Source organism: Glycine max, chromosome 8, assembly GCF_000004515.6.
Source record: "Glycine max cultivar Williams 82 chromosome 8, Glycine_max_v4.0, whole genome shotgun sequence".
In the NCBI taxonomy this organism is placed as follows: domain Eukaryota; kingdom Viridiplantae; phylum Streptophyta; class Magnoliopsida; order Fabales; family Fabaceae; genus Glycine; species Glycine max.
In genome coordinates this window covers 4451771-4475242 of record NC_038244.2, presented here as the reverse complement: position 1 = coordinate 4475242, position 23472 = coordinate 4451771, and the positions used below count along the sequence as shown (strand labels likewise).

General features: G+C 34.2%; 5 protein-coding genes across 8 annotated transcripts; 4 read left to right on the top strand and 1 right to left on the bottom strand.

The window, feature by feature from the left end:
* The first annotated feature begins 674 nt into the window (after window positions 1–674).
* On the top strand, window positions 675–4738 carry LOC100798935 (sphingosine kinase 1). 3 transcript variants are annotated; one of them, XM_003530938.5, is made up of 10 exons: window positions 675–1104; window positions 1300–1422; window positions 2010–2110; window positions 2274–2346; window positions 2478–2564; window positions 2683–2760; window positions 2900–2970; window positions 3302–3598; window positions 4134–4256; window positions 4353–4738. In XM_003530938.5, the coding sequence occupies exons 1-10, from the start codon at window positions 789–791 to the stop codon at window positions 4542–4544; spliced, it is 1461 nt and encodes a 486-aa protein (XP_003530986.1). In that variant the 5' UTR covers window positions 675–788; the 3' UTR covers window positions 4545–4738. The 3 variants fall into 3 exon arrangements, with proteins under 3 accessions (XP_003530986.1, XP_025985313.1, XP_014634200.1); XM_026129528.2 differs by lacking the exon at window positions 675–1104 and having other exon boundaries at window positions 1393–1422; window positions 2271–2346; XM_014778714.2 differs by lacking the exons at window positions 675–1104; window positions 1300–1422 and having other exon boundaries at window positions 2043–2110; window positions 2255–2346.
* Window positions 4739–5437: 699 nt separating this feature from the next.
* LOC100805869 (syntaxin-124) lies at window positions 5438–7524 on the top strand. Its single transcript, XM_006584864.4, has 2 exons — window positions 5438–6556; window positions 6652–7524. Exons 1-2 carry the CDS (start codon window positions 6114–6116, stop codon window positions 7121–7123), a joined length of 915 nt encoding a protein of 304 aa, XP_006584927.1. The 5' UTR covers window positions 5438–6113; the 3' UTR covers window positions 7124–7524.
* A 2286-nt stretch (window positions 7525–9810) lies between these two features.
* LOC100500366 (vacuolar protein sorting-associated protein 28 homolog 2) lies at window positions 9811–11447 on the bottom strand. Its single transcript, XM_003530936.5, has 2 exons — window positions 11292–11447; window positions 9811–10728 (listed from the first exon to the last, which is right to left on the bottom strand). Exon 2 carries the CDS (start codon window positions 10633–10635, stop codon window positions 9997–9999), a length of 639 nt encoding a protein of 212 aa, XP_003530984.1. The 5' UTR covers window positions 10636–10728; window positions 11292–11447; the 3' UTR covers window positions 9811–9996.
* A 473-nt stretch (window positions 11448–11920) lies between these two features.
* LOC100797334 (endonuclease 4) lies at window positions 11921–16150 on the top strand. Of its 2 annotated transcripts, XM_003530935.5 has the most exons (9): window positions 11921–12255; window positions 12523–12703; window positions 13067–13177; window positions 13271–13326; window positions 13652–13735; window positions 14228–14320; window positions 14494–14561; window positions 14984–15057; window positions 15503–16150. In XM_003530935.5, exons 1-9 carry the CDS (start codon window positions 12136–12138, stop codon window positions 15622–15624), a joined length of 909 nt encoding a protein of 302 aa, XP_003530983.2. In that variant the 5' UTR covers window positions 11921–12135; the 3' UTR covers window positions 15625–16150. The 2 variants fall into 2 exon arrangements, with proteins under 2 accessions (XP_003530983.2, XP_040873902.1); XM_041017968.1 differs by having other exon boundaries at window positions 11962–12255; window positions 13067–13326.
* Window positions 16151–19330: 3180 nt separating this feature from the next.
* LOC100805330 (internal alternative NAD(P)H-ubiquinone oxidoreductase A2, mitochondrial) lies at window positions 19331–23158 on the top strand. The gene is made up of 8 exons (XM_003532506.5): window positions 19331–19951; window positions 20142–20355; window positions 20667–20827; window positions 20925–20990; window positions 21101–21264; window positions 21344–21458; window positions 22087–22266; window positions 22587–23158. Exons 1-8 carry the CDS (start codon window positions 19355–19357, stop codon window positions 22740–22742), a joined length of 1653 nt encoding a protein of 550 aa, XP_003532554.1. The 5' UTR covers window positions 19331–19354; the 3' UTR covers window positions 22743–23158.
* The last annotated feature ends 314 nt before the right edge of the window (window positions 23159–23472 follow it).

Sequence of the window (23472 nt, the reverse complement as noted above, 5' to 3'; positions counted from 1 at the left end):
TGAAAGATAGAAACGTGACATTATTAAGAGTGATAACAAAATAGTTTCTAAACTGGAAAAGAATATTTTTTTTCCAAGTAAATTAGTAGGATACAAAAAACGATTACGTATAAGTTATTTTAATTGAAGTAACTTATAAAAATAAGTAAAAATTTACTATTGAACTCATGTGCCAAACATAATTATTTTGTTTATCCTAACTTATAAGTAATAAAGCTAGCCTGTAAGTTATTAAACAAACATAGGTTTGTATTTTAATCTACACTATAGTAAATATAATTACTACATTAAAAATAATAATTTATTGTAAATGTTGATGGCATAAATTAAAATAATAATTAATTATAATTTTGTATATTATAATCTTAGTTAAAATAATAATTAATTATAAGAAATTGATTACAATTTTTTTATTCCCCAGAAAAATCAATCCAAAAATAACTTTTGCCACAATACTTAATACTTATTATTGAAAAGATCATTCTCGGAGAGAGTATGAATATTTGAAAAAAATTAGCTAAAAAATATCGTTTATATGTTAAAAATTAGCCTCACAAAGACTATATTTGTCAGAAATTAAAATTAAGAGAATTTATATTTTAGAAATATAAAATTTGTTCGGTGAAGTCGAGAAAGAATAAGAAAATCAATAATAAACTAATCAATCGTGTATTCGTGTTGGCTTAAAAAACAAGGCAAGCAAACTTTATTTGGTTTCCTCCTAACTCAAGTCATTAGCATTCTTCTTTGACTTTTTGGTCTAAAACCGGTTTCTCTTGTCACACCAAATGGACCGACCCGCCGCCATATTTTCCGACACCGTCAACCTCAACGGCACGGTGACGCAGCTGTCTCTGCTCGCCGACGGGAGGCTGTGGTGGCCGGAGGGCGGTCAACGCAATTTGAGCATCGAGAAAGAGGTTCTCGGGTTCACCGGCGACGGTCCCGATATAAGGCTCAAAACAATCGTGGAAACCGAAGATGGATGCTGTGGCGGTGCAAGCAGAGCAAAACTAGTCCGAAACGACGTCGTTTTTCGGCCATCGTCCGAGGAAACGCATAGGCTCTGGTGCCAGAAGCTTGGCGAATTCATCGATTCTCTCGGTAGCTAGTTAATTCGAATCTTTTTTTTTATCTGGCAAATGCAAGTTTGTTAATTGTTAGAGTGTTAGTTTTGTTAGCAGTGAGGATCCACTAGCTTCCTTCTCACTTAACCATTTAACCCACTTTATATCTCCTATTCAAATCTTTTTTGGTAGCTTGTGTGGCGAATTCTAATTTAGGATGTGAATGGAACAGGACGACCCAAGAGGCTTTTTGTTTTTGTTAATCCATTCGGGGGGACGAAATCTGCTGTCATTGTTTTTCGTGATCAAGTCAAGCCTCTGCTTGAAGACGCACAAGTGCAGCTTACAGTCCAAGGTTTTTGAGTTCCCCTTCATTCCTTTCTTTTATTAGTTCTGCAACAAATTATGTCTATCACTCACTTTTTATGATTAAAATTTAGGTTAAATTAGTTTTTTATTCCTTTAACTTATTATTTAGGTTTAATTTGATGTTTTTTTTTAATTCAATTTGATCCTTTAATTCTTAAAAATAATTCATATTTATATTTTTATGTATCTTGTGGTGAATTAAAATTATTTACTGACAACTTTAAATCGTCACAAAGTGTTATTTTTTATCATTTAGATTGAAAGACTAAATTGAATCATTTTAAAAATTTAGAAAAATAAATTGAACCCAAAAATAATTAAAGGATCATATTGAATCTAAAATACAAATTAAAAGAATAAAAAACTAATTTAATATTATTATTAGTTTAATTTTAATAAGTGTAAAGATTTTTTTTATACTGAGAAGCTATAAGAAATTACTTTTAAAAAATAATTATTACAAAAGTCAAACAAATTTATTTTTAATGCATTCTAATCAAAATTAACAACAATAAAAAAATATATATACAATCTATGCATCTGAATTCTTTTTTGTTTGTTATTATTTATCAGAAACTAAGCATCAGCTCCACGCAAAGCAAGTTGTTCAGTCATTAGATTTTTCAAAGTACGATGGGATTGTTTGTGTTAGTGGAGATGGGATCTTGGTCGAGGTTAGTTCATTGACATTATTGTTGTTGGTTGCAGTTCGTACCAAGTACCATTGTGATTGTGGTAATGGCTGTCAACTAATGATTGTTTTGATGTTTCTTTTGTACACATCATTGTCTAATGTTTCTCTTTCATAATCTTACTAGCGCCACACATTTTTAGTAGGTTGTAAATGGACTGCTTCAGAGGCAGGACTGGGACACTGCAATTAAGATGCCCCTTGGAGTAGTTCCTGCAGGTTTTCTTCATTTATTTTTTTAATTAAAACGTGTGAATGATGATGAGTGTAGTCCTACAAATTTTGTTACGTGAATATTCTAATTTTCTCTTCCATAATGTTTTATATAAAATGATTGATTCTATATCAAGGTACGGGAAATGGCATGGCAAAGTCTCTTCTTGATTCAGTTGGTGATCCTTGTACAGTACCCAATGCTGTTCTTGCCATCATACGAGGTTTCAAACTTTCAATTCATTGTCATTCAAACTTATCACATTTTCACATTTTATGGCCAATATTATTTTTTTTCAATGTGCTGATGAAAGTTATTAACTTTGTATTAAATGCTGTCAGGCCGTAAGCGAAAACTTGATGTGGCCACCATCACACAAGGGGAGACCAGATTTTTCAGTGTGTTGATGCTTGCATGGGGTAATTATAAATTACTGTCACCATAGTCGTGTTTTGGAAACGAGTGAATGTGAAAAAGCATCTAAGTTACTTGTGTCAGCATCTGGTTCTGGCCATGATATTCGCCGTAACATATTTGAAAATTTTAATTTTATTTCAGGTCTGGTTGCTGATATTGATATCGAGTCTGAAAAGTATAGGTGGATGGGAAGTGCTCGTATTGATTTTTATGTTAGTAAGCCATGTAATAAGTACCATGACATGCTTGTTTATGATGCTTTTCTTCATTGTTGTGTCCTTTTATATGAATTATCTTTGCATTAGTTATCTTCTAATACTTGGTTGAAGGCAAGAACACAAACCAGAGAGCAATTAATCATCATATTATATTAGTCATCTAAAAAGTTTACAATAAAACCAAAGTACCAAATTTAAAAATATTCTTTTGATTTCTTGCACTAGAATTATATATGTATGTCTAGTAGCGAACCACACTTCAGTGCCAATCTAGTTTTATGATATGTTTTCATTGTTATTTTCTTTACATTACCTATTGTTGTAGGCTCTCACTCGAATCTTGCATTTGAGGCATTACATTGGATGTCTTTATTTTGTGCCTGCACCTGGATTTGAAGCTTACGGGGACCCCACTAGTTACCCTGGAAGTTCTAATAACAAAGGCAGCAATAGTGAACTAATTGATGAGGAACCTTTGAAGTTACAAAGGCTAGGCTATCAAGGACCTGAAATTGACCTGGAGAATCAGAGTTGGAGAGTTTTAAATGGACCATTTATTTCTGTCTGGCTTCACAATGTGGCTTGGGGTGCTGAAAACACCAAGGCAGCACCAGATGCAAAGGTTAGTCTTATGCATAAAAAATTGTGTATACCATTACTCATACTTTTCACCTGATGAGTGATTTATAGTGAGAATTGATTCATATTACTAACATACTAAGGGTTTAGCTCAGTTGGTCACTTGGTTGAGCAGAGTGAATTAATTGTTATAAATCTCTTAGTACTTGATTCCTAGTAATATATATATATATTGCTAACATGGCAGTGTTGGCAACACTTTTAGAAGATCAATCGGTATCAATTTGGATCCAAACAGGTCCCATGGAGGCTAATATATTCAAACAAATGAAATGAGGAATGACTATTGGCATAATTAATTGCTTGATTTTAATGACTATTAAATATAAATGTCCATAATAAGCACCATACAGAATAGATCCATAGAGACACTCCAAATGTTGTCAGAATTGACATAAATGCCAGTTGACCCCACACCCCCAAATTTCCTCCCTCTATTGTGGGACAACTTTATTTGTAATTGACGATATATAGTTGCCTAAAACCATGAACTTGACAATTTAATTTGGTAAATTCAGTTCTCAGATGGTTATCTGGACTTGATCATTACGAAGAATTGCCCAAAGTTACCATTGCTGTCGTTGATGTCAGATTTGAATAATGGAGGTCATGTAAAATCACCATATGTCATGTATTTAAAGGTGTGGTCATCACTGTGCCTCAAGTTTAATACTTTTTCCTGCTTTGATTTATTTGCACAAGATATGTTACTTTGTGTATCTTGAAACAAATTATAGGTGAAAGTTTTGGTCTTGGAACCTGGTCCACGCTTGGGGGACCAAGAGAAGGAAGGGATCATAGATGCAGATGGTGAGGTTCTGGCAAGGGGGAAAGGGTCGTACCAATGTGAGCAGAAGGCTTTGATGGCCTATGATAAACTTCAAATAACAGTAGATCAAGGTTTAGCTACTATTTTTTCTCCAATATAAAAACCTTGATTTTTATAACAAAAAAGAAAAAAAAAACAAAAGAAAGAATAATCTTGGTTTAATAATTTTGGAAAAAAGCAACTATCAGTGCAACCTTATTTCAGCCTGGAGAGAAAGAGATGTTAGAGAGGAGAAATGTAAATATAATAAATTGTAAATGATATAAGAGATGTTCATATATCATTGTTTGATAATTTTCATCCTTCATTTTATTTCATCTATTGTTGGTCATTCATTGGATCGAATTAATCCGACAAACTTAACTGTTATTTTGATATATCTATATCAACGGAAACTGAATCAATTAAACTTGATCTCTAAGTAAATATGCTGAGTAAAAATATTATTTAACATTATTTATTTATTTGGTTATTGCACCTAAAGTTTAATTAATACATCATTCATATATAATTTTTAACGTTTTACTATTTTTTTTATAAAAATTATAATGAAATAAACCAAATAGTTTTAAAATGTAAAATGTATATAATTAATGTTGTATCATAATTTGTACAAACAGAAGTATTTAATTAATAGTCTACAAAAATAAATATTATTAAAATGAAAATGAGACTCGCACAATGGCGAATTGCCTTACAATATATTTTCAAGCTACAGCTAGGCCAGCAACAAAAATCCATTTATAGCAATCTTTTTTTGATTCTTCGGAAACCATATACAGTAATCTAGCTACATGAATACAACACATTGGATAGAGAATATTTAGGGGAGCACTGTCCGTATCAATAAGTCGATAATCATTTGTAGTTCTAGCCCAATGCAGTTATTTTGTCCAGAAAAATATTGTCTTACTTATTAATATTATTATTTTTAATTCTTTTATGTTAATTATCCAATCTTATAAATCAAAATCTAATCCAGCCGCCGTCGGTTTTTCTTTTCAAAAATAGAATGACTCTACAATGGAAACCTATCCATCATAGGCTTCTATCTATTATAAGCTCGATTAATTTCTTTGTAAGGAGACGGGAACATCTAATCCATTTGAGATTGTATGAAAATGGAACATCTAATTAAACAAACTACAATTTCAGCTCAAATTAATCCCCCTAAAAATAAAATAAAAAAGAGCACAAGTTTTGAAAGGACAGAAAGAAGACGACCAAGTCATAAAAAACCAACTTAAGATTACATTTAAAAAAAGTCATTACCTCCAACTTCTAAAACATCCTTGTTCGATTAGCATCAAGTTAATTTGGCTGGTCTTTCTTTCATGCTCACCATACCCATCTCTAATGTCTTCCAAGAGTATCACCACAAGAAGAAGAAAAACTTAATTTTCTCCTCAAAAGTCAAAACCCTTCCTTGGTGACAAATACTACTTGTTTTTGTCACCTTCTTCTAGCTTCCTCCCCATGAATCAATTGATCATAATCCAGAGGAGGGTGAGGTCAATACATGCACCTCAAAATTTTCATCATGAGATGGAACATGAACATTATCGTACTGTGTTAGATAACAATCATCTATGAATCTATGATGGTCTTATGAGTTAGAGTATTAACAAAGCAAAGAACTAAAAAAGATAGTCGATTAAATACTGCAAAAATGAATGACCTATTCTCAAACTCATTCAAGAAATACAGCAACCTGAAGCAGCAGGCACACCTCGATGACGTAGAGGCCGGGAAAGAAACCGTGAACCTCGACAAATTCTTCGAGGACGTGGAGAACGTGAAAGAAGAAATGAGAACGGTCGAGAAGCTACACAGAAAACTGCAGGAGGCGAACGAAGAGAGTAAAGTGGTGCACAATGCAAAAACAATGAAGGAGCTCCGGGCGAGGATGGACAAGGACGTGGAGCAGGTCCTTAAGCGCGTGAAAGTAATCAAGGGGAAATTAGAGGCCTTGGAGCGTTCCAACGCCGCCAACAGAAACATCCCTGGCTGCGGTCCGGGTTCCTCGGCGGACAGAACCAGAACCTCGGTTGTTAGTGGATTGGGGAAGAAGCTGAAGGACATGATGGACGATTTCCAAGGTCTGAGAACAAGGTTGTAATTTGTCTTCGACGTTAAAATATTATGTGTGGATTTCTATTTATTTATTTGTAGCTGAGATTGTTACTCTGGTACGTAACACGTAACAGGATGCAGATGGAGTACAAGGAGACCGTGGAGCGAAGATATTTTACGATAACCGGAGAGAAGCCCGATAAGGAGACTATAGAGAACTTGATATGGAGTGGGGAGAGTGAGAGTTTTCTGCAGAGGGCGATTCAGGAGCAGGGGAAGGGACAAATAATGGACACAATTTCGGAGATTCAGGAGCGGCACGACGCGGTGAAGGAGATTGAAAAGAATTTGATTGAGTTGCACCAAGTGTTCTTGGACATGGCGGCTCTGGTGGAGTCGCAGGGGCAGCAGCTAAATAATATAGAGAGCCACGTGGCGCATGCGAGTTCCTTCGTGAGACGCGGCACGGATCAGCTTCAGGATGCTAGAGAGTATCAGAAGAGTTCGAGGAAGTGGACGTGCTATGCAATCATTCTTGGCCTTGTGCTTCTTCTTGTGCTCTTGTTTCCAATCTTGATTAACCTTTTGCCTCATTTGTTAAGGTGAACAAGTGGTTGAAGAAAACACTCTTGAGGGCATTGCCATTTGCATTCTGAAATGAGCCTGTTTTTGCCATTTCTTGTGCGGATTTCAGGGTGCATGAGATGGAATCCTACCTTCCTGAACCACACTGTTCCTAGAACAGAACAAGGCTATTCTGAATATTTGATTAGGAAGAGAACAACGGGAAACCGGAACAAGATATTGTTGGAATATTGTACATGAGCAGGTTGACACATTTTTGGAATGGATACTCATTCCCATCGAACGGAATCAGCTTTCTCCATTTCTTAAAATTTTCTTACTCTCTATACTGATGATGGTTGAAGAAGTTGATGTTCAACCATGGGATGTTTTAAGAAAAATTACACTGTTGATTTGATTGGGGGTTGAGTAGTTTTGGTGTATTGTATCCAAAAGAATACAATATATGATTGTATAATTAAGTCAATAAGTAATTTGCACTATATATTCATTATTAAAACAAGTGTTAATTATTTTAGGCTCCACACCACATTGATTGTACTAAGTTGATGTTAGTTTTCATGAAAGACTAAATTGATATCACTTACCTTTCAAAGTAAGTGTTAATTATTTTACTCTCCAATTTTACAAAATTATCATTTTACTCCATAAATTTATAAAAGAGTATTTATTTTAGACCTTTTAAACTTTATATTCCATTGTCATTTTACGTAAAAAAAAAGGATAAAAGTGAATGGTATATTATTAAATTAGAAACTAAAAGTTGGAATTTTGTGCAGACAAAGTAATTAAAGAGTGAATGGAAATTCAGTCGATCTGAATTCAACCTAAAAATGGATGTGTACTCAGTATTCTTATTGATAGGTTCTGACCTTAATTTGGCGACAATGCCTATTGTCATTCAAGCTTCAGTCAGTGTTAGGCAGGCTTACTGAAGGTTCCATCAATGCTTGGGAGACTTCTGTATAAATGCCATATTGAATGACTGCATTTCTACCTGCTACAGCCATATTTTCTTTGTGCCATAGATCTGTTATCTGTGACAGCAAGCTTCTTTGTTAACTAAAAGGTTTAATTACATTTTTTACCCTAATTTTAATTGATTGTCACTAGCACTACAAACAGTTTTTGGTCATCACAGAGAATAATTTTTGTTCAAATTTTAGTTTAATATCTGTCTTCTGTTGAAAATGGACGAAAAATATGATGTTTATGTTATAGCGGACTAAACTAGAGTCATTTTTTATACCACAAGCAAATAAAGCAATCCAGTCAAATATCATAGGGAGTAACCATGATTAACAGGTATACGGTATACCAACTCTTTTTGACTTGCAACCTTTCAAACAAATTCTAAGTAACTGTCGTTTTCCTTATAATATTATATAATGTACACACAATCCCACCTTTTTCTTGAAATATTTTGAACACCAGAAGTTCAGAACTTGATATGAAGCGCACCGCTTTCTATTAATCAATTTATCAGATTTCAGGCTGAAATACTGTGCATAATGGCTGGAATTTATGGCAGAGTTACCATCTTTTATACAGCACCACCTTTCCACATGAACATCATTCGTACCATTGTTTTATCAACCGTAGCTTATTGTCATGAAAACCTATTACTGATATAATCTTTAACTCTCTTAGCAATTAAAATAACCGAGAAAAAGAAATGAGAAGGAAATTCTATATGATGCTATGCTTGCCAATTAATTAAGATGATATCATGGCAAAAGTTTGGAAAACCAGTAAAAAAAATTCCAAACAAATATTTGACTGCAGAGATCATTCAGATGTTGAATGCTTGGAAAAACCATACTACCAAAATGCCTTGTATTCTTGGTATTGACTTGTTTTATGCAAGAAAATGGAAATGTGTGTATCTTCAGACTACAATAAAATAAAGCATGGTAGAGGGTTTTCCAGTAATTTTGTGCATCTTTGGAATCTACGGTCTCATTGGATGTGTTTAGTAAGGTGAAAAATAGAGTGAATAGAAAATCGAAAGAAAGATAAAATGAATAAATAGGAAAAAATAAATAAAAAGAAGAATAAAAAGATACATTGTCAATCAATTTTTGCAGTGAACAAATAGTAATCGATTGAAATGTGTGAAAATCAATTGGTGTTTATGATGAACAATCATTCATATATATATATATATATATATATATATATATATATATATATATATATATTTGTGGCGGTTGCCAGTAAATACCAAAAAACCACTGCTACATATGCACAATTTCTAGTGATTTCTGACCGCCAAAAAAACGAACCACCGTGAAAATTCTGCTCATGTTAGCAAGGAAATAATAAGGTGTGGTCCCCACCTATTTCCACACAACCAAACCACCACCCCACTTTCTCATTTCTCACCTATTTATTCTCTCCCTTCCCTGTTTCCCCACCATTTCTACCCTAAAATTGCATAACTCAGATATGGGCTTCTGATTATATGCATATATCCTGTTCACCAAAAGCTATTACTTATGTCAATTATTTGAAGGATCTACCTCTCTGTTATAGATTAGGGATTAGGGACTAGTGCTGAAACACATTTATTGGTACAAAAGACAAAGATAAACAGCTGTAAACTCAATAATCAAGTTTCTGTAAGATTTCACCCTTGCTAAGAGGAAAGTCACTCAAACCAAACAACTGCAGGTAAGAAAACCAAAGCTGAAAGCACATCCACAATATAAAATAAAGCTTCAATGATCAGCACAAAGCCATCATTTGTAACTATCCAGGACCCAGCATTAAAAATGTATAAGCTGTAACCAAATAGAAAATTCCTTTCCAATCATCAAGATTAGTATCCAAAGAAAAAAAAAACATGAAAAAAAAGGAAATTCTGATTTAATATACAAGCACTGGCCACTCAGTCATGTACCAGCATTGGGCAGGGCTGCCATAAAGGAATTGTAAGAAGACTCAAGATCAAAGTGAAGCTGCCTCGCCTGTTGTTCCGTCAACTCATCAGCTGCACCCATCTTAGATAACCTTGCAATCCATTCCTTCATTTTGGTTTTCCCCTCAAAATCAGGCGGCAGGATTGTCAACTTATTAAGCGAAGCATAAAGGTCCGAGAGCAATGGGTGCACCTGATCCACAGCCACCATGTTAAGTTTCAAGGAATCCATTGAAGTAATAAAATTCTGAACACACTCGGCCACAGTAGCGGCAGAGGTGGAAGCAGAGGCAGCCGCAGTTGCACGATGCTCCACGGTGGCAGGCACACCAGAAACCACGAGACGGTTAATCGCTGCAGGGCACTCCATCTTGTAAGTATCTGCAAATCGCTCAATGCTAGGCACAGTGTCTTTAAGGGTGGAAGCTAAGGTTTTGAAATGAGCTATGAGCTTCTGGCACTCCAACTCATATTCCTGCGGTGAAATTATATCTCTAACATAGGCCTTCTCAAGCCTCTCAGTGGCTTTGATAATGGCATAAAGCTCCCCAAAGTTGTCATACATTTCTCTTTCGCGCTTGTCATTCCATAGCTTAATCTCCATGGTAGTCATGGCTATAAGGTTTAGGATCAGATCACACAGTGGGGATGGAGGAGGATTGGAGAAGAGAACGGGACACGCGCAAAGAGAAAGGTTTCTTCTTTACTGAAGAAAAAACACAAGACCCAAAACTCAGCATGATAACTACAGCTAAAAGATCACAACACCAAAGGGAGATCTAACAACTAACACCATTATTTCATCACACCAAACACCAAAATGCAAACAAAACAGTGACTAAAAGACTTAAACAAACATCCAACAGAAGAAAAAATCTAAAAATCTCAACTTTCTCTCAAATAAACAACTGGGTTGCAGAAAACTTATATCTTCGTATTGAAAATCAAGGTAAAACGTGGTTTTAAACAGTAGTAACAATAGTAACAGCAGTGGAAGTTCTAGGTTTCTGAAAATTTCCTAAAGTTTCTCAGCAACCAAACAACATGAGACGACAAGGGAGCATAAAACATTGAAGTTAACATACAATTCAGAAGATAGGAATGAAAAAAAAAATGAAAAAACAGCCACAAATCATAATAATCAACCCGAAATTTCAGAAAAAAAATTGCATAAATCAATAGCAATAGTCAATAGAAAAAAAAATCAAAATATGAATACAAGATTTGGAGAAAAGGAGAGAGAGAGAGCGAGAGAGAGAGGAGACTTACAAGAACCAGAAGACGTTATCGAATGGTGCGTTGTTGTTGCTTATGGTTTGTATATTAAGAATGGAAGGGATTGCATGACATAAATCTGGTGCGGTACGGTACACGGGAAAGAGAGAGAGAGGTTGCGTGTGGGCTCCCACATACTATTATTATTATTATTGCTGCTGGGCTTACGGCATTGACGTGTAGCAGTTGAAAATCAAATAACTCATCAGCAACGCCCAAATCTCAACGCCTCCTACTTTTTTCCGATTAATACAACATCTACCTCCAACAAGGTTAAAAAAAAAAGTTAATATTAAGTGAAAAAAGTCTCTAACTTTGTTTTACTAATTTTTAAAAAAGTTGTAAATTCATATACAATTTTATAAAAAAGAATGTAAAATTTGTAATTTGATTTATGACTTTCACTAAAGAATAGAAAGAAAAAAAATCAAAACATCTAAAGTCGAAAACGACTAAAACAGAATACAACTACACAGGTCGAATGTCTCAAACACGATTTATCCTATTTCAGATTATTTTTCAAACTCTACCATTTTTAATATAATTTTTGAAAAAAAAATTACTCCTCTAAGATTAAAAAAAAAACATTTGTTAAACCCATTGGTGGTAATTTGAATTGTTGCGACCGTCAGTGGTCACATGACATCTTGGCTTTTGATAAATGACAATTTAGGAAGTTACTTTTTGTTGGGGTTTGGGTATTTAGGAATCTTAGGCTTTGCCTTGCACCAAACTCATATTCATATAACACTCCTTCCATTCTTGTATTCTCGTATTAGCACAAGATTTCGTTTTTGTCTATCTATGTCCCCATCGTAATTGATGGTATAACATCAACATGCATATGATTATGGGTTATGAGAGAGTGAGAGTGCTGTTTCTTCTGTTTCTGATACCACTGCCAACGGTTCTGGGTTGGGGCAAGGAGGGCCACTATGCCACTTGTAAGATTGCACAGGTAGTTAACCGTACCACACTCTTTCTAGATTCATTATCACTATACCAATTATTCTTAAATTAGTTTCAAATAGTATAAAAATAAAGTTATAGATGGGACAGTGAAGTGTAAAACCTGCCATGAATAATATACTTTTGATGTTTAAATGAAGGGTCGGTTAGAATTTTAGTTGGTTTGGGAATACAAGAGGTTTTGGGGTTTTACTATGTGTTGTTTATCCTGAGACTGCAGTGTTGGTAAAATGTTGTTGGATGTTTCGAATTCTAGGAGTATCTTAGTGAAGATGCTCTATTTGCGGTCAAACAATTGCTTCCAGATTCTGCTCAAGGTGATCTTGCTGCCGTTTGCTCTTGGGCTGATGAGGTTGGCCATACTCACCGCTATCATTGGAGCAGCGCTTTACATTACGTTGACACACCGGATTTCAAGTGTAACTATGAATACTGCAGTAAGTTTGTTTGGCTCTTTGGTACATTGGCCTCGATGAAATTGTTGTGTATTTAGGTCCTCTTTGGATAAACTTATCAATAAGCACTTGTAGGATAAGGAAATAAGAAGATAAAATGAATTAAACTTCTTCCATAAGTTAAAATCAGTTTTTGGAAAAGTTAAATGAGAGAGCTCATCTTATAAAAGTCGAAGTGCATAAGTTGATTTTAACTTGTGAGAAAAATTTAATTCATTTTACCTTCTTACTTTTTTCTCCTATAAATGCTTATTGAGAAATTTTCCACACAAGAACTTAGACTGTTCAATGGCCACAAACTTTGCAAATTACTATGATTTGTTTTTTTTTTCATGATTCTTGTAGGAGACTGTCATGATTCTTACAGACATGAACATAGGTGTGTTAGTGGAGCAATATACAACTATACAATGCAACTTAAATCAGCTGATGCAGGCATTTCATCTGAATTTAACTGTACGCATTCACAGAGGATATTCTTAGTTTATTTGTTACATAAGAACATAGGTCCTTTAATTTACTGTTCTAATTCTGCCTTTACAATTACAGATAACTTGACCGAGGCACTTATGTTCTTGTCACATTTTGTTGGGGATATTCATCAGGTTTGTTCTTCCTAGTTCCTATATAGAATCTTTTTAAAAAAAACAGAAGTTGTTATTGGTTTATAAAGTAAATATGATTTTCAAATCTTTTGTCCTTGATTTGCATGAGTGGTGAACTAGAGTTTGAGTTTACCTGTGGGAAGGTAAGTTGGGAAATGAGAACTTGAAACTTCAAAACAAGGTTTGGTGGGAATGAGTCATGATATTATTCTCTATGTACTATGTGAAATTTACAAAATTACAATCACATGGTTCAGTATGTGTTTTTTCTTCTCCAAACTCGTGGTATAAAGGAATTGTTTTTTATTCCCATTTTCTGGTGCAGCCTCTACATGTTGGTTTCACTGGAGATCTGGGTGGAAACACAATAACAGTTCATTGGTACCGAAGGAAAGCAAATCTTCATTATGTAAGTGTCTAGAATCAGATTCTATGCTAGTTGATGACATGATGCAGGCTGATGGCCTTCTGTAACTTAATTGTATTAGGCATTTTCTCCCATTGTTTACAGTGTTTGTGATTGACTGAGAATATGTGTTTTTTTCCATAGTCTTTTAAAAACAAGGAAAAGATTTAGGATCTCTATCCATTTTTTAAAACAAGGGCATGAATTTTATTTTCAATTTCAATTCTATTTCCATTTATGCTTTTGCAGTTTGCACTGATTCCTATTTCCCACACTTGGCATTTGGTGCCAAATTTAAAGAAACCTTATTGTATACTCACATACTGTAGTTACAAGATACACCACTTTTGAAATTGCTTCTTAATTACGTTGTTACTTAGATTTTCTACATATTCCTTTGGTTTTGATATGTTGGCCGTAATGTGCTCATGCAATCTGTCTCTGTCAATAATGCAATAAATTGACTAAATTCAGTGATTTGGGTTTTTGGTCCAGGTGTGGGATGACTTGATTATTCAGTCTGCTCTAAAAACATTCTATGACTCTGATCTTTCTATTATGATACAAGCCATTCAAAGGAATATTACAGTGAGTCTTATTTTTCCCTATTTTTTAGTGCATTTATTCAAATGACAAAGATACCCAACATAGAGAAAATGAAGTTTTTTCTTTTGCCATCATGATTATTGCTTGCTTGGACTTGTAATATAGATATGTATAGACCTAGAGGCTGACTAATGATTTTTACTCACTATCTGCAGGATAATTGGCTAAATGATGTATCAACTTGGGAACATTGTGCTCACAACTACACAGCCTGTCCAAATCGGTATAAGCATCATACATTTCCTGTCCAACTTTTTTATCATTTTACTCTCTAGTTTTGTCTGATACTCTTGATTGGTTGCTTATTATTAAATTGGTTACTCTTTGCATTGCTTGGTAGTCAATATTTTTCTTTGTACATTAACAGATTTATATTCATTTCTTGTGCCTCATTATCATAACTTTTCTGCTTGAAAACATTGTGAATTGATAGAGTTGAAATACTTATCCAGTTATCCTAATCAATAACGAATTCTTGATACTAATTAGTTAATATGTACGTTTTCTTGTATATTTGGATAGCCAGGGGTTCCTTTTGTTTTGCCATGTTAGCATATTACTGGCAATTACAATACTTCTCATATACAACTGATATAAAGAATTTGCATCTCATGATTTGATTGGTTACAACTTACAATTATTCAGGTATGCTTCTGAAAGCATTAGCTTAGCATGCAAATTTGCTTACAGGAATGCTACCCCAGGAAGCACTTTGAAAGGTATTTCCTAGTTTCTCATCTATAAAAAAATATTAGATGAACTATTGAACTCCTGGATCTTCAGCTAGAGATTTCCTCTTCCCCTTCTATTGTACGTAGTGTTGTTTTTTGAACCTCCTTGTTTTCCCTTTTGACTGAATCTATTTGTTTCTTTCCTTTTCTGTGTTTGTGTTCCTTTCTACTTTAGGAGAATTATTGGTCTTAAATCTAATGCCATTTCATTCTCTTTTTCTTATTTTGAATCCTTTTTTTTATCAAATAATAATAAATATAAAATCTAAAGTGTGTATCACATTTTTCTCTGTACCTGAGCATGACCGATGCAATGCACCGAATTATTCAACATTAGATGATTGACACCCCTGATTTTATTTATTTATTTATTTGGTTTCATAATATCTGAAGGATGACCTCTCATTATTTGTTACTCTATTCAATAATGTAGATGAGTACTTCCTTTCTCGGCTGCCTGTTGTGGAGAAAAGGCTGGCTCAAGGTGGTGTGCGACTTGCAGCTATCCTTAACCGTATTTTCACTTCTTCCAAGACCAGAATTGCTCAAGCTTGAACACACATCTTCAGTGGATCATTCCATGGTAATTATAGCTGTCATTTGGGCATGCACCAAAAGTAGAGAGACCTTCAGTGCTCTCTGCTTGTTAAATCTTCTAATATGAAGTAGCAGAATTATTGCCCTTGACCTGTTTATATGCCATTATGCCTATTCATTGAGCCTTGTGTAAAGGACAATTTGCTTGATTTGGACAAGGCACTAGGCACATGAAGTTACCTAAAGCATTACGCTCACATGTTCCCTACCGGTGAGGCCTATAATGGTCTCTAGAAAATTAAGGATCATGGATGGTTCATGATCAGAGCCATATACTTTGCATCAATTAATGAAATTAATTTTGGACCATTGTAGAAGCCACCATTCTGTACCTATTGGAAGTGGTGTGATTGGCAATGGGACTCCTTTTGAAGTGAGAAATCTTGTTTTCAACAACCTTATTGTATATTCAGTTGCTTACAACAGAACCATCAACATGGGTCATTACCTCTTAATGGAACAATTGATACTTTCACTTCCCCTATATGAATTGATTATTACTTCTCTGTTGATAATTACTTATTTCTAAATTATAAATTTGTTTAAATAATTTTGGTTAGACGTCGTGTCAGTAACTGGCAACACCTTTGTAAAAGAAATAATTGGTCCCTCGAGTATGAGAAAGATGTGAATATGAAGTTTATTCGATACAAGTGTAGCCCAATTCATCAACTAAACGAACAAATTTTAATTATTAAAATTAGAATTTTATTTCAATAACATAGATCTACCTTTATAATTGACCTTTACCATATATGTTATTGACATTAATTTGATTATTCTGCCACGAATCATAATATAGTCATAAGAAAACAACACTAGAAACATTTATATCACTTTCGAAGTTAGAAATTTTGTTTTTTTTTAAGACTTCGGTAGTCTGAATGACCAAAGGCTGAAATTGAAACACAATAAAGAATAATTTTAAATCCTTTTATTTATTGAATGTGCTTTATATTTTTAAGACATTATATATATATATTGGTGTAGGACCTTTGACTTTCCCGGTAGAATGTAAAGTTTTCCTACAAGTTTTGATCCTTTAAGTCAAATATAAGAGTCTTTGATCTGAGACTTAATTACAGTTAGAGTTTATCATCGCTTTCCAACTCAGTGAGTTTTACCAACTAAATTATACTCATTTGGTAGATATAAAATATTTGATTGCTCAGCGTTAAAACATAATAATTCAAATCTTCCCTTGACAGGAGGATGAAGTAAAATGGATGTATGCAACATTCCCTTTGGGCCTAAAAAGCCCAATTGGCACTTGCAGATATTTGAGAGCAGAACTCATTGCATTTGACACGGAACCTCCATGAGACTATGACCAACGAAGTAGTATGAAACACAAACTGCGGGGCCCAGCCCAGTAAGGAATCAATCATTATCAACCGTTGATCAAACAGATTTATTGCACCTTCTTTGACCACTTGAATCGGTAATATACATTAACATTACTAGCTCTTTCATTGAAATGGAAGTTTCTAATCATGATCAAAGATGGAATGAGCAAAAGTCTTATTTCTCCTCCGCCTTCTAAATCCATATACACGTAACGGGGTTGTTAACCTGGGCACTTTTCATTTCTCAATTTTTTTACTTTGAATTTTTCTCAATACTTTTCTGTAAATATATTTTATTTGATACTTTCTTTATTGAGCCTTAGAAAGGCTTATAAGAGCATACAAGTATAATATTATTCTTTTCTATTTTTTCTTAAAAATAATAACCATCTATTTATTTATATCAAATAAAAAGCATAAATTTTTAACATCTTAAACTTATAATGTTATAAAATTAACTTTATGGTTGAAAGAAGAAGAGAAAAAAGAAAGGTTGCAAGTTCATACCTCTTCTATTAATATAAACTAATCATTAATATTTATTAATAAAAACACCATAAACATATACAAAATATTATTTGTTTAATACTTAAAAAATAATAATGAAGAATTGAATGATTTCATTTACTTTTTTAAACACAAAATCCGTATTTTCTTTCACTTTGTTAAAAATTTGATTTAAGACCTAGAATCTCAACTGCACCCTAATTTATTGGGACACAGGTCGGCGTACTGTGTGACATGCGACTGGAGGTATATTGGTGTAAGATGGTATTAATAACTTACAATACTAAGTTGCCTACACGCATCATATTTATAACCCTTACAACCTAAATACGAGAATTAATTTGGCACACACCAAAAAGGCGTGGAAAAAAGTTATTGAATCTTCGCCTCCAGCAACTTCATTACCAAACCAAAGGTTGCTGTTCTTAAACATCATGGATCATCAATGCTATTCTATTGCTTTTTATTCTCATTTGCTCATGTTATATTGAAGAGCTGTGTTGATTTTCTTCAAGATCTATATAGTATAAGTTTGATAGTTAAAGGAAAAGAAAATAAGAAAAAGACGCAGGTTTGATTTTTTCTTCTGACAAAACTAATATTCCAATAAAGTAACATTTGTTTATAAAAAAAATACTGTTTGCCATTTTTGGTTCATAAGGTTCATTGCATAACACTAAAACTGATTATGGAAATAAGCTGTTCTTTCTATGTGTTTTTTTGTTTCTTTTATCATGATTTTCTTGTAACTTTCAGCATTGATGTTATTTTACGGGATTGTCGCCGTGACAAACCAAATTGTTGATCTTTCTATGCATTTGTTTTGTTAGTAGGCAAGTAATAAATTTGCGTCAATGCAAACTCATCTTATTTTTTTCTTTATTTTCAATGCAAACTCATTTGATGATTTTAAATCTCACATGAAAAGAGTTTCAACAAATTTTCTCAATCTTCATCTCCTTAATCTACATGCTGTAAAAAGTTTTTTTTAAAAAAAAAAATTGGGTGGAATAAGCTTACAAGAGTAATAAATCATGGTTGCCTGGCTTATGATGATCACTCTCAGCATAGCCTCTAGGGTCTATATTGTTGGTATAGTTATTTAACAACAGCAACTGTTCAAATTCAAATGGTTCTCTTGTTTTATCTTTAATATTCTGTTGTTATCTCTTATGCATTTATCTTTAAGTTTAAACTGAACCTCTACTTATGTATATATATTACCACACTCTGATGGAATAAATGAGTGGTCATTCACGCTTCTATATGGTATCAGATTTGCCTCAAGCCTAACAGCCCTATTTCGATCCCACTCATGGATGGCTATCACCACCACTTCCGCTCCCCTTGTAGAACTGACGCTTGTGTACATATGACAATCTAACTCGCTTAGTGTTTTGTAATTTTGTTCAATAAGACGATTTTCTGCAGACAATATGTTTGATGGCATCATCAAAAAGTAAATCTTGCGTAAAATTATTGTAAAATCAGTTACAGTTTTGGGAGTTTCTAAACTTTGTGTGGACCTTTGTAACTGCCAAAGGCTGATGAGAAAGACTACATTAACCTTTGTTTTTGTTGTCCAATATTCTTGGAATTGATGGTTGCCAACTTGTCACAAACTGTGAATTTCTTTGCAACCCTCAAACTCCCTTTTGTCTCTGCTCATGCTCTTCTAAGAACCTAATTTGCATACCGTTTGTATATATAACTTGTTATTTCTTGTAAAACATTTCATCCTTCCCCTTGTTGCAGTTCAAACTTGGAAACACTAAAACCTCTGAAATTTGATATTTTCAGTAGGCTTAGGAAGTGTAAAGACTTGTTCTCTAACAATGGCATTGGCAAGGATTGCTAGGGCCAACCTGAGAAGATCAGGAGGTGCTTTGGGCAGTTCTGCTCATGAGAAGGATATGTTCAATGTGGGAGGATACACAAGCAGATCCAACATACCTTCCCATAAATTTTTTGAATCAGATCGAAAGTTTTCATATGTTCCAAGAATTAAGGAACAGAACTACATAAACTTTTCAATGAGGGGAATATCAGGAACACCATACGATCACTTTCCTTCTGCTAGCACACAGACTGTTATAGAGGAGTCCGAGTATGAGTTTGAGAGTGATCGGCAAAGATATGCAGGACTACAGCCAACAAAGCCAGGTGAAAAGCCTAGGGTGGTTGTTATTGGTACGGGTTGGGCCGCGTGCCGGTTCCTCAAAGGGATAGACACCAGAATTTATGATGTTGTGTGCATATCACCAAGGAATCACATGGTCTTTACTCCTTTACTAGCTTCAACTTGTGTTGGAACCCTGGAATTCAGAACTGTTGCTGAGCCTGTATCCAGAATACAGGATTCATTAGCAAGGGACCCTAACTCCTACTTCTTTCTAGCTTCTTGCACTGGCATTGACACAGGCAAACATGAAGTGAGTAAAATGATATACACCCTTTGGCCTATGTTTTTCTCTTTGGACATTCATATAGTCAAGGAATGCTCAATGTGAGATATATAAACTTAATAACTTACGTTTGTACGAAATTTTTCTATAGAATGCTGCAGTGCATGCTGAAGTTTTCCTAGTGAAATGCCTACTCTTTTTTTTTTCATGCCAACAGATCTATTGTGAGGCAGTTAACAATGGTGGATTGCCTCAAGAGCCTTACCAATTCAAAGTCGCGTATGACAAGCTTGTAATTGCATCAGGATCTGAGCCTTTAACTTTTGGTATCAAGGGAGTAAAGGAAAATGCTTTTTTTCTTCGCGAAGTGAACCATGCTCAAGAAATAAGGAAGAGACTTCTCCTTAATCTGATGCTTTCTGAAAATCCAGGTGGGTATTTCATATCCATCATAGTTTATTTTTAGGTATTCTCATTGTAGTTATGTCATTATGACAGAGAATAAACCTTGGTAAATGGTAGTGCAACACTGTAAGTATTATTCACATATTCTGTTTTCTTAGTTCTCTTTCTTAAGAGAGCGTGAATTTTCTTTTTCTTTTAGTATTATTCTTCAGCAGGAGCCATTTAAAGTTGTTACACAGGATTTTTATTGTTAATTTTTTCACTTTGCTTGTATTAATAACTATGAAGTTGTCATTTTCTTACTGAAGCCTAAGCTAAGAACGTTTTCATGTAACAGGCATATCGGAAGAAGACAAGAAACGCCTTCTACACTGTGTAGTTATTGGAGGTGGTCCTACCGGAGTGGAATTTAGTGGTGAATTGAGTGATTTCATCATGAGAGATGTTCAGGAGCGCTATACTCATGTCAAAGATTACATTCACGTCACACTCATTGAGGTACTTGGCTGAATTCACTTCCATATAGGAAAGCCTGTAGGGTGAGTTGAGGTTAAAATTTGTGTGCTTAACCATTATGATTACTTTTTATGATTAGGCAAACGAGATACTGTCATCCTTTGATGTTAGCCTACGGCAATATGCAACAAAGCACTTAACAAAGGTAAACCTTTTGAGTTTTGATCATATATTTTAATCTGTCTAGATTAGCAACTAGCTCACGGCTTCAACTTTCAAGTGTAAGCCTGACACATTCAATGTTTGTTGTATCAGTCCGGGGTCCGTCTTATGCGAGGTGTGGTGAAGGAGGTGCATCCCAAAAAGATAATTCTGAGTGATGGAACAGAGGTTCCTTATGGCCTCTTGGTTTGGTCCACAGGGGTTGGTGCCTCTGAGTTTGTGAAAACACTAGATCTTCCTAAGTCTCAAGGTGGAAGGTATGTGTGCTGCCTAAAAATAAAAAACATTGTTGCTCAATTGCGATCTCCATTTAATCGATGTTGTTGATTGATACAGAATTGGTGTAGATGATTGGCTGCGTGTTCCCTCAGTGGAAGATGTATTTGCCCTTGGAGATTGTGCTGGTTTTCTTGAACACACTGGAAGGCCTGTGCTTCCAGCTCTAGCTCAGGTTTGCCTTTACCTATTTTGTTTCTGCCAAATGATATCGATAAAGTGATCAAGAAAATAGTTAATTGTAAAGTTAAACCTATGCTGATCTATAATTTCCTTGTATCCAGTGAGAAAAATCCCAAAGAGGGTAACAATGGATGTAATTGCTAGTTGCAGTTGACATCTATTTATGTTTACTCCCGAACATGGAATGATATAAAGCCTCTTTCCGAGTGCCCTTTTGGTAGCTGCTCAGGAGGCTTACTAAAGAGGGTGTGTTTGGATACACGTTGGAACCACGTTGAATGGAAACATCACACTTTCCAAAGCAAAAATGTCAAAGAAACTATGTTGTAGCTTTCATATGAAAGTCCATTGACGTTGGATTCAACTTGATTCTCAAACACACAGAATATGTATATTTTGGCTTACCAAAAAATCACAGAATATGTATTGCTATGTACTATCTATTTGTAGTGTTAAATTGTTCATGTGACATTGTGCACATAAAAAATAGTAGTTACCAGCAACTAGGCATTCTAGTCACAATACATTTTCATAAAAGTATATTCCATTCTATGCTTGAAAAACAAGCATCAAGAGCTGTTCATGTCCCATGAACTCACCAATGTATTTGGTTTTTACAGGTTGCTGAAAGGCAGGGAAAGTTTCTTGTGGAGTTGTTCGACGAAATAGGGAATCAGAATGGAGGCAAGGCTTATTCTGCGAAAGGCATGCCACTTGGAGAACCTTTTGTATATAAGCATCTTGGGAGCATGGCATCAGTAGGTGGCTACAAAGCACTGGTTGATCTACGACAGTCAAAGGTACATTATAGGAATGTTTCTAATTTCTAATTCTATCTTTGATCTTTACTTACCTTTCAAGGTTTTTTTTTTTTTTTGGCAAATGTTAATTTTTGTCAGAATGTTATTTTTTTTTATTAATGGAGGAAATTGAGCTCACAACCTTTTTCATCTTCATTTTTTTCTTAATCATTCAACCCACTTTATATCATCATTCCTTAATCATTCAACCCACCTTATATCATTAGAGTTAAAGGGTGGTGTTATATGGAAATAAAAAAAAAAAACTGAGCAAAGTAAAAAAATAGCTTCTGATTTTGTGCTACATATATGCTGTGTAGGATTCAAAGGGATTGTCACTTGCTGGTTTTGTTAGCTGGATGATATGGCGCTCTGCATATCTGACACGTGTCCTTAGCTGGAGGAACAGGTTTTACGTGGCAGTCAACTGGGCCACCACATTAGTCTTCGGTAGAGACAACAGCAGGATAGGTTGAAATTTCATTCATTAAAGAAACAGCAAAACCAGTCAAATATTTTTCTTGGTAGAGTTCCTGATAGCAACACAGACATACATCATGATCCCAACTCAGTAAAGATAGAAGACGCAGCTATAAAGGCCCAACCGCACCTTGCGGATTATGTGTAACAGACTATGATATTAGTTAGCAGCAGTGTGGTTTTGTTCTGTTTAGCAAAATGCCAAAGTTGGTTAGTAGTTTGTGAATTCTGTTAGTAGCCTCGCTGATCGGTGAGCTTGTTAGCCACCAAAAGCTTATATAAAGAACCACTGAAAGAAATAAAACACAGAATATGCATTATCAGATTTTTTATTTTTTTTTAGTAATCGGAGATTACTTGACCTCGAATTCAAGTCCTTTATCACTGTTACCTCACACATCTGACCTCTGCTCCTATCAGTTTCACTCTATATATGGAGGTTAAATTAATCATTTTGTTTTATAGTTTTAGAATTTGTATATTTTAATTACTATAATTTAAAAGTGGTTTTTTAGTTTTTATGATTTATATTTTAAATTTTTTAGTTTCTATAGTTTTATTATGAATTCAATATTATATGAATTAAAAATAAATTAAAATACAAAATATAAGAATTAAAAAAATTACTTTAAAAGTTAAAATTATAAAAACTAAAAATTACAAATGATAAAACTATAAGATGAAATTAATAATTAATCCCTATATATATATAAAATGCCCCTTCTT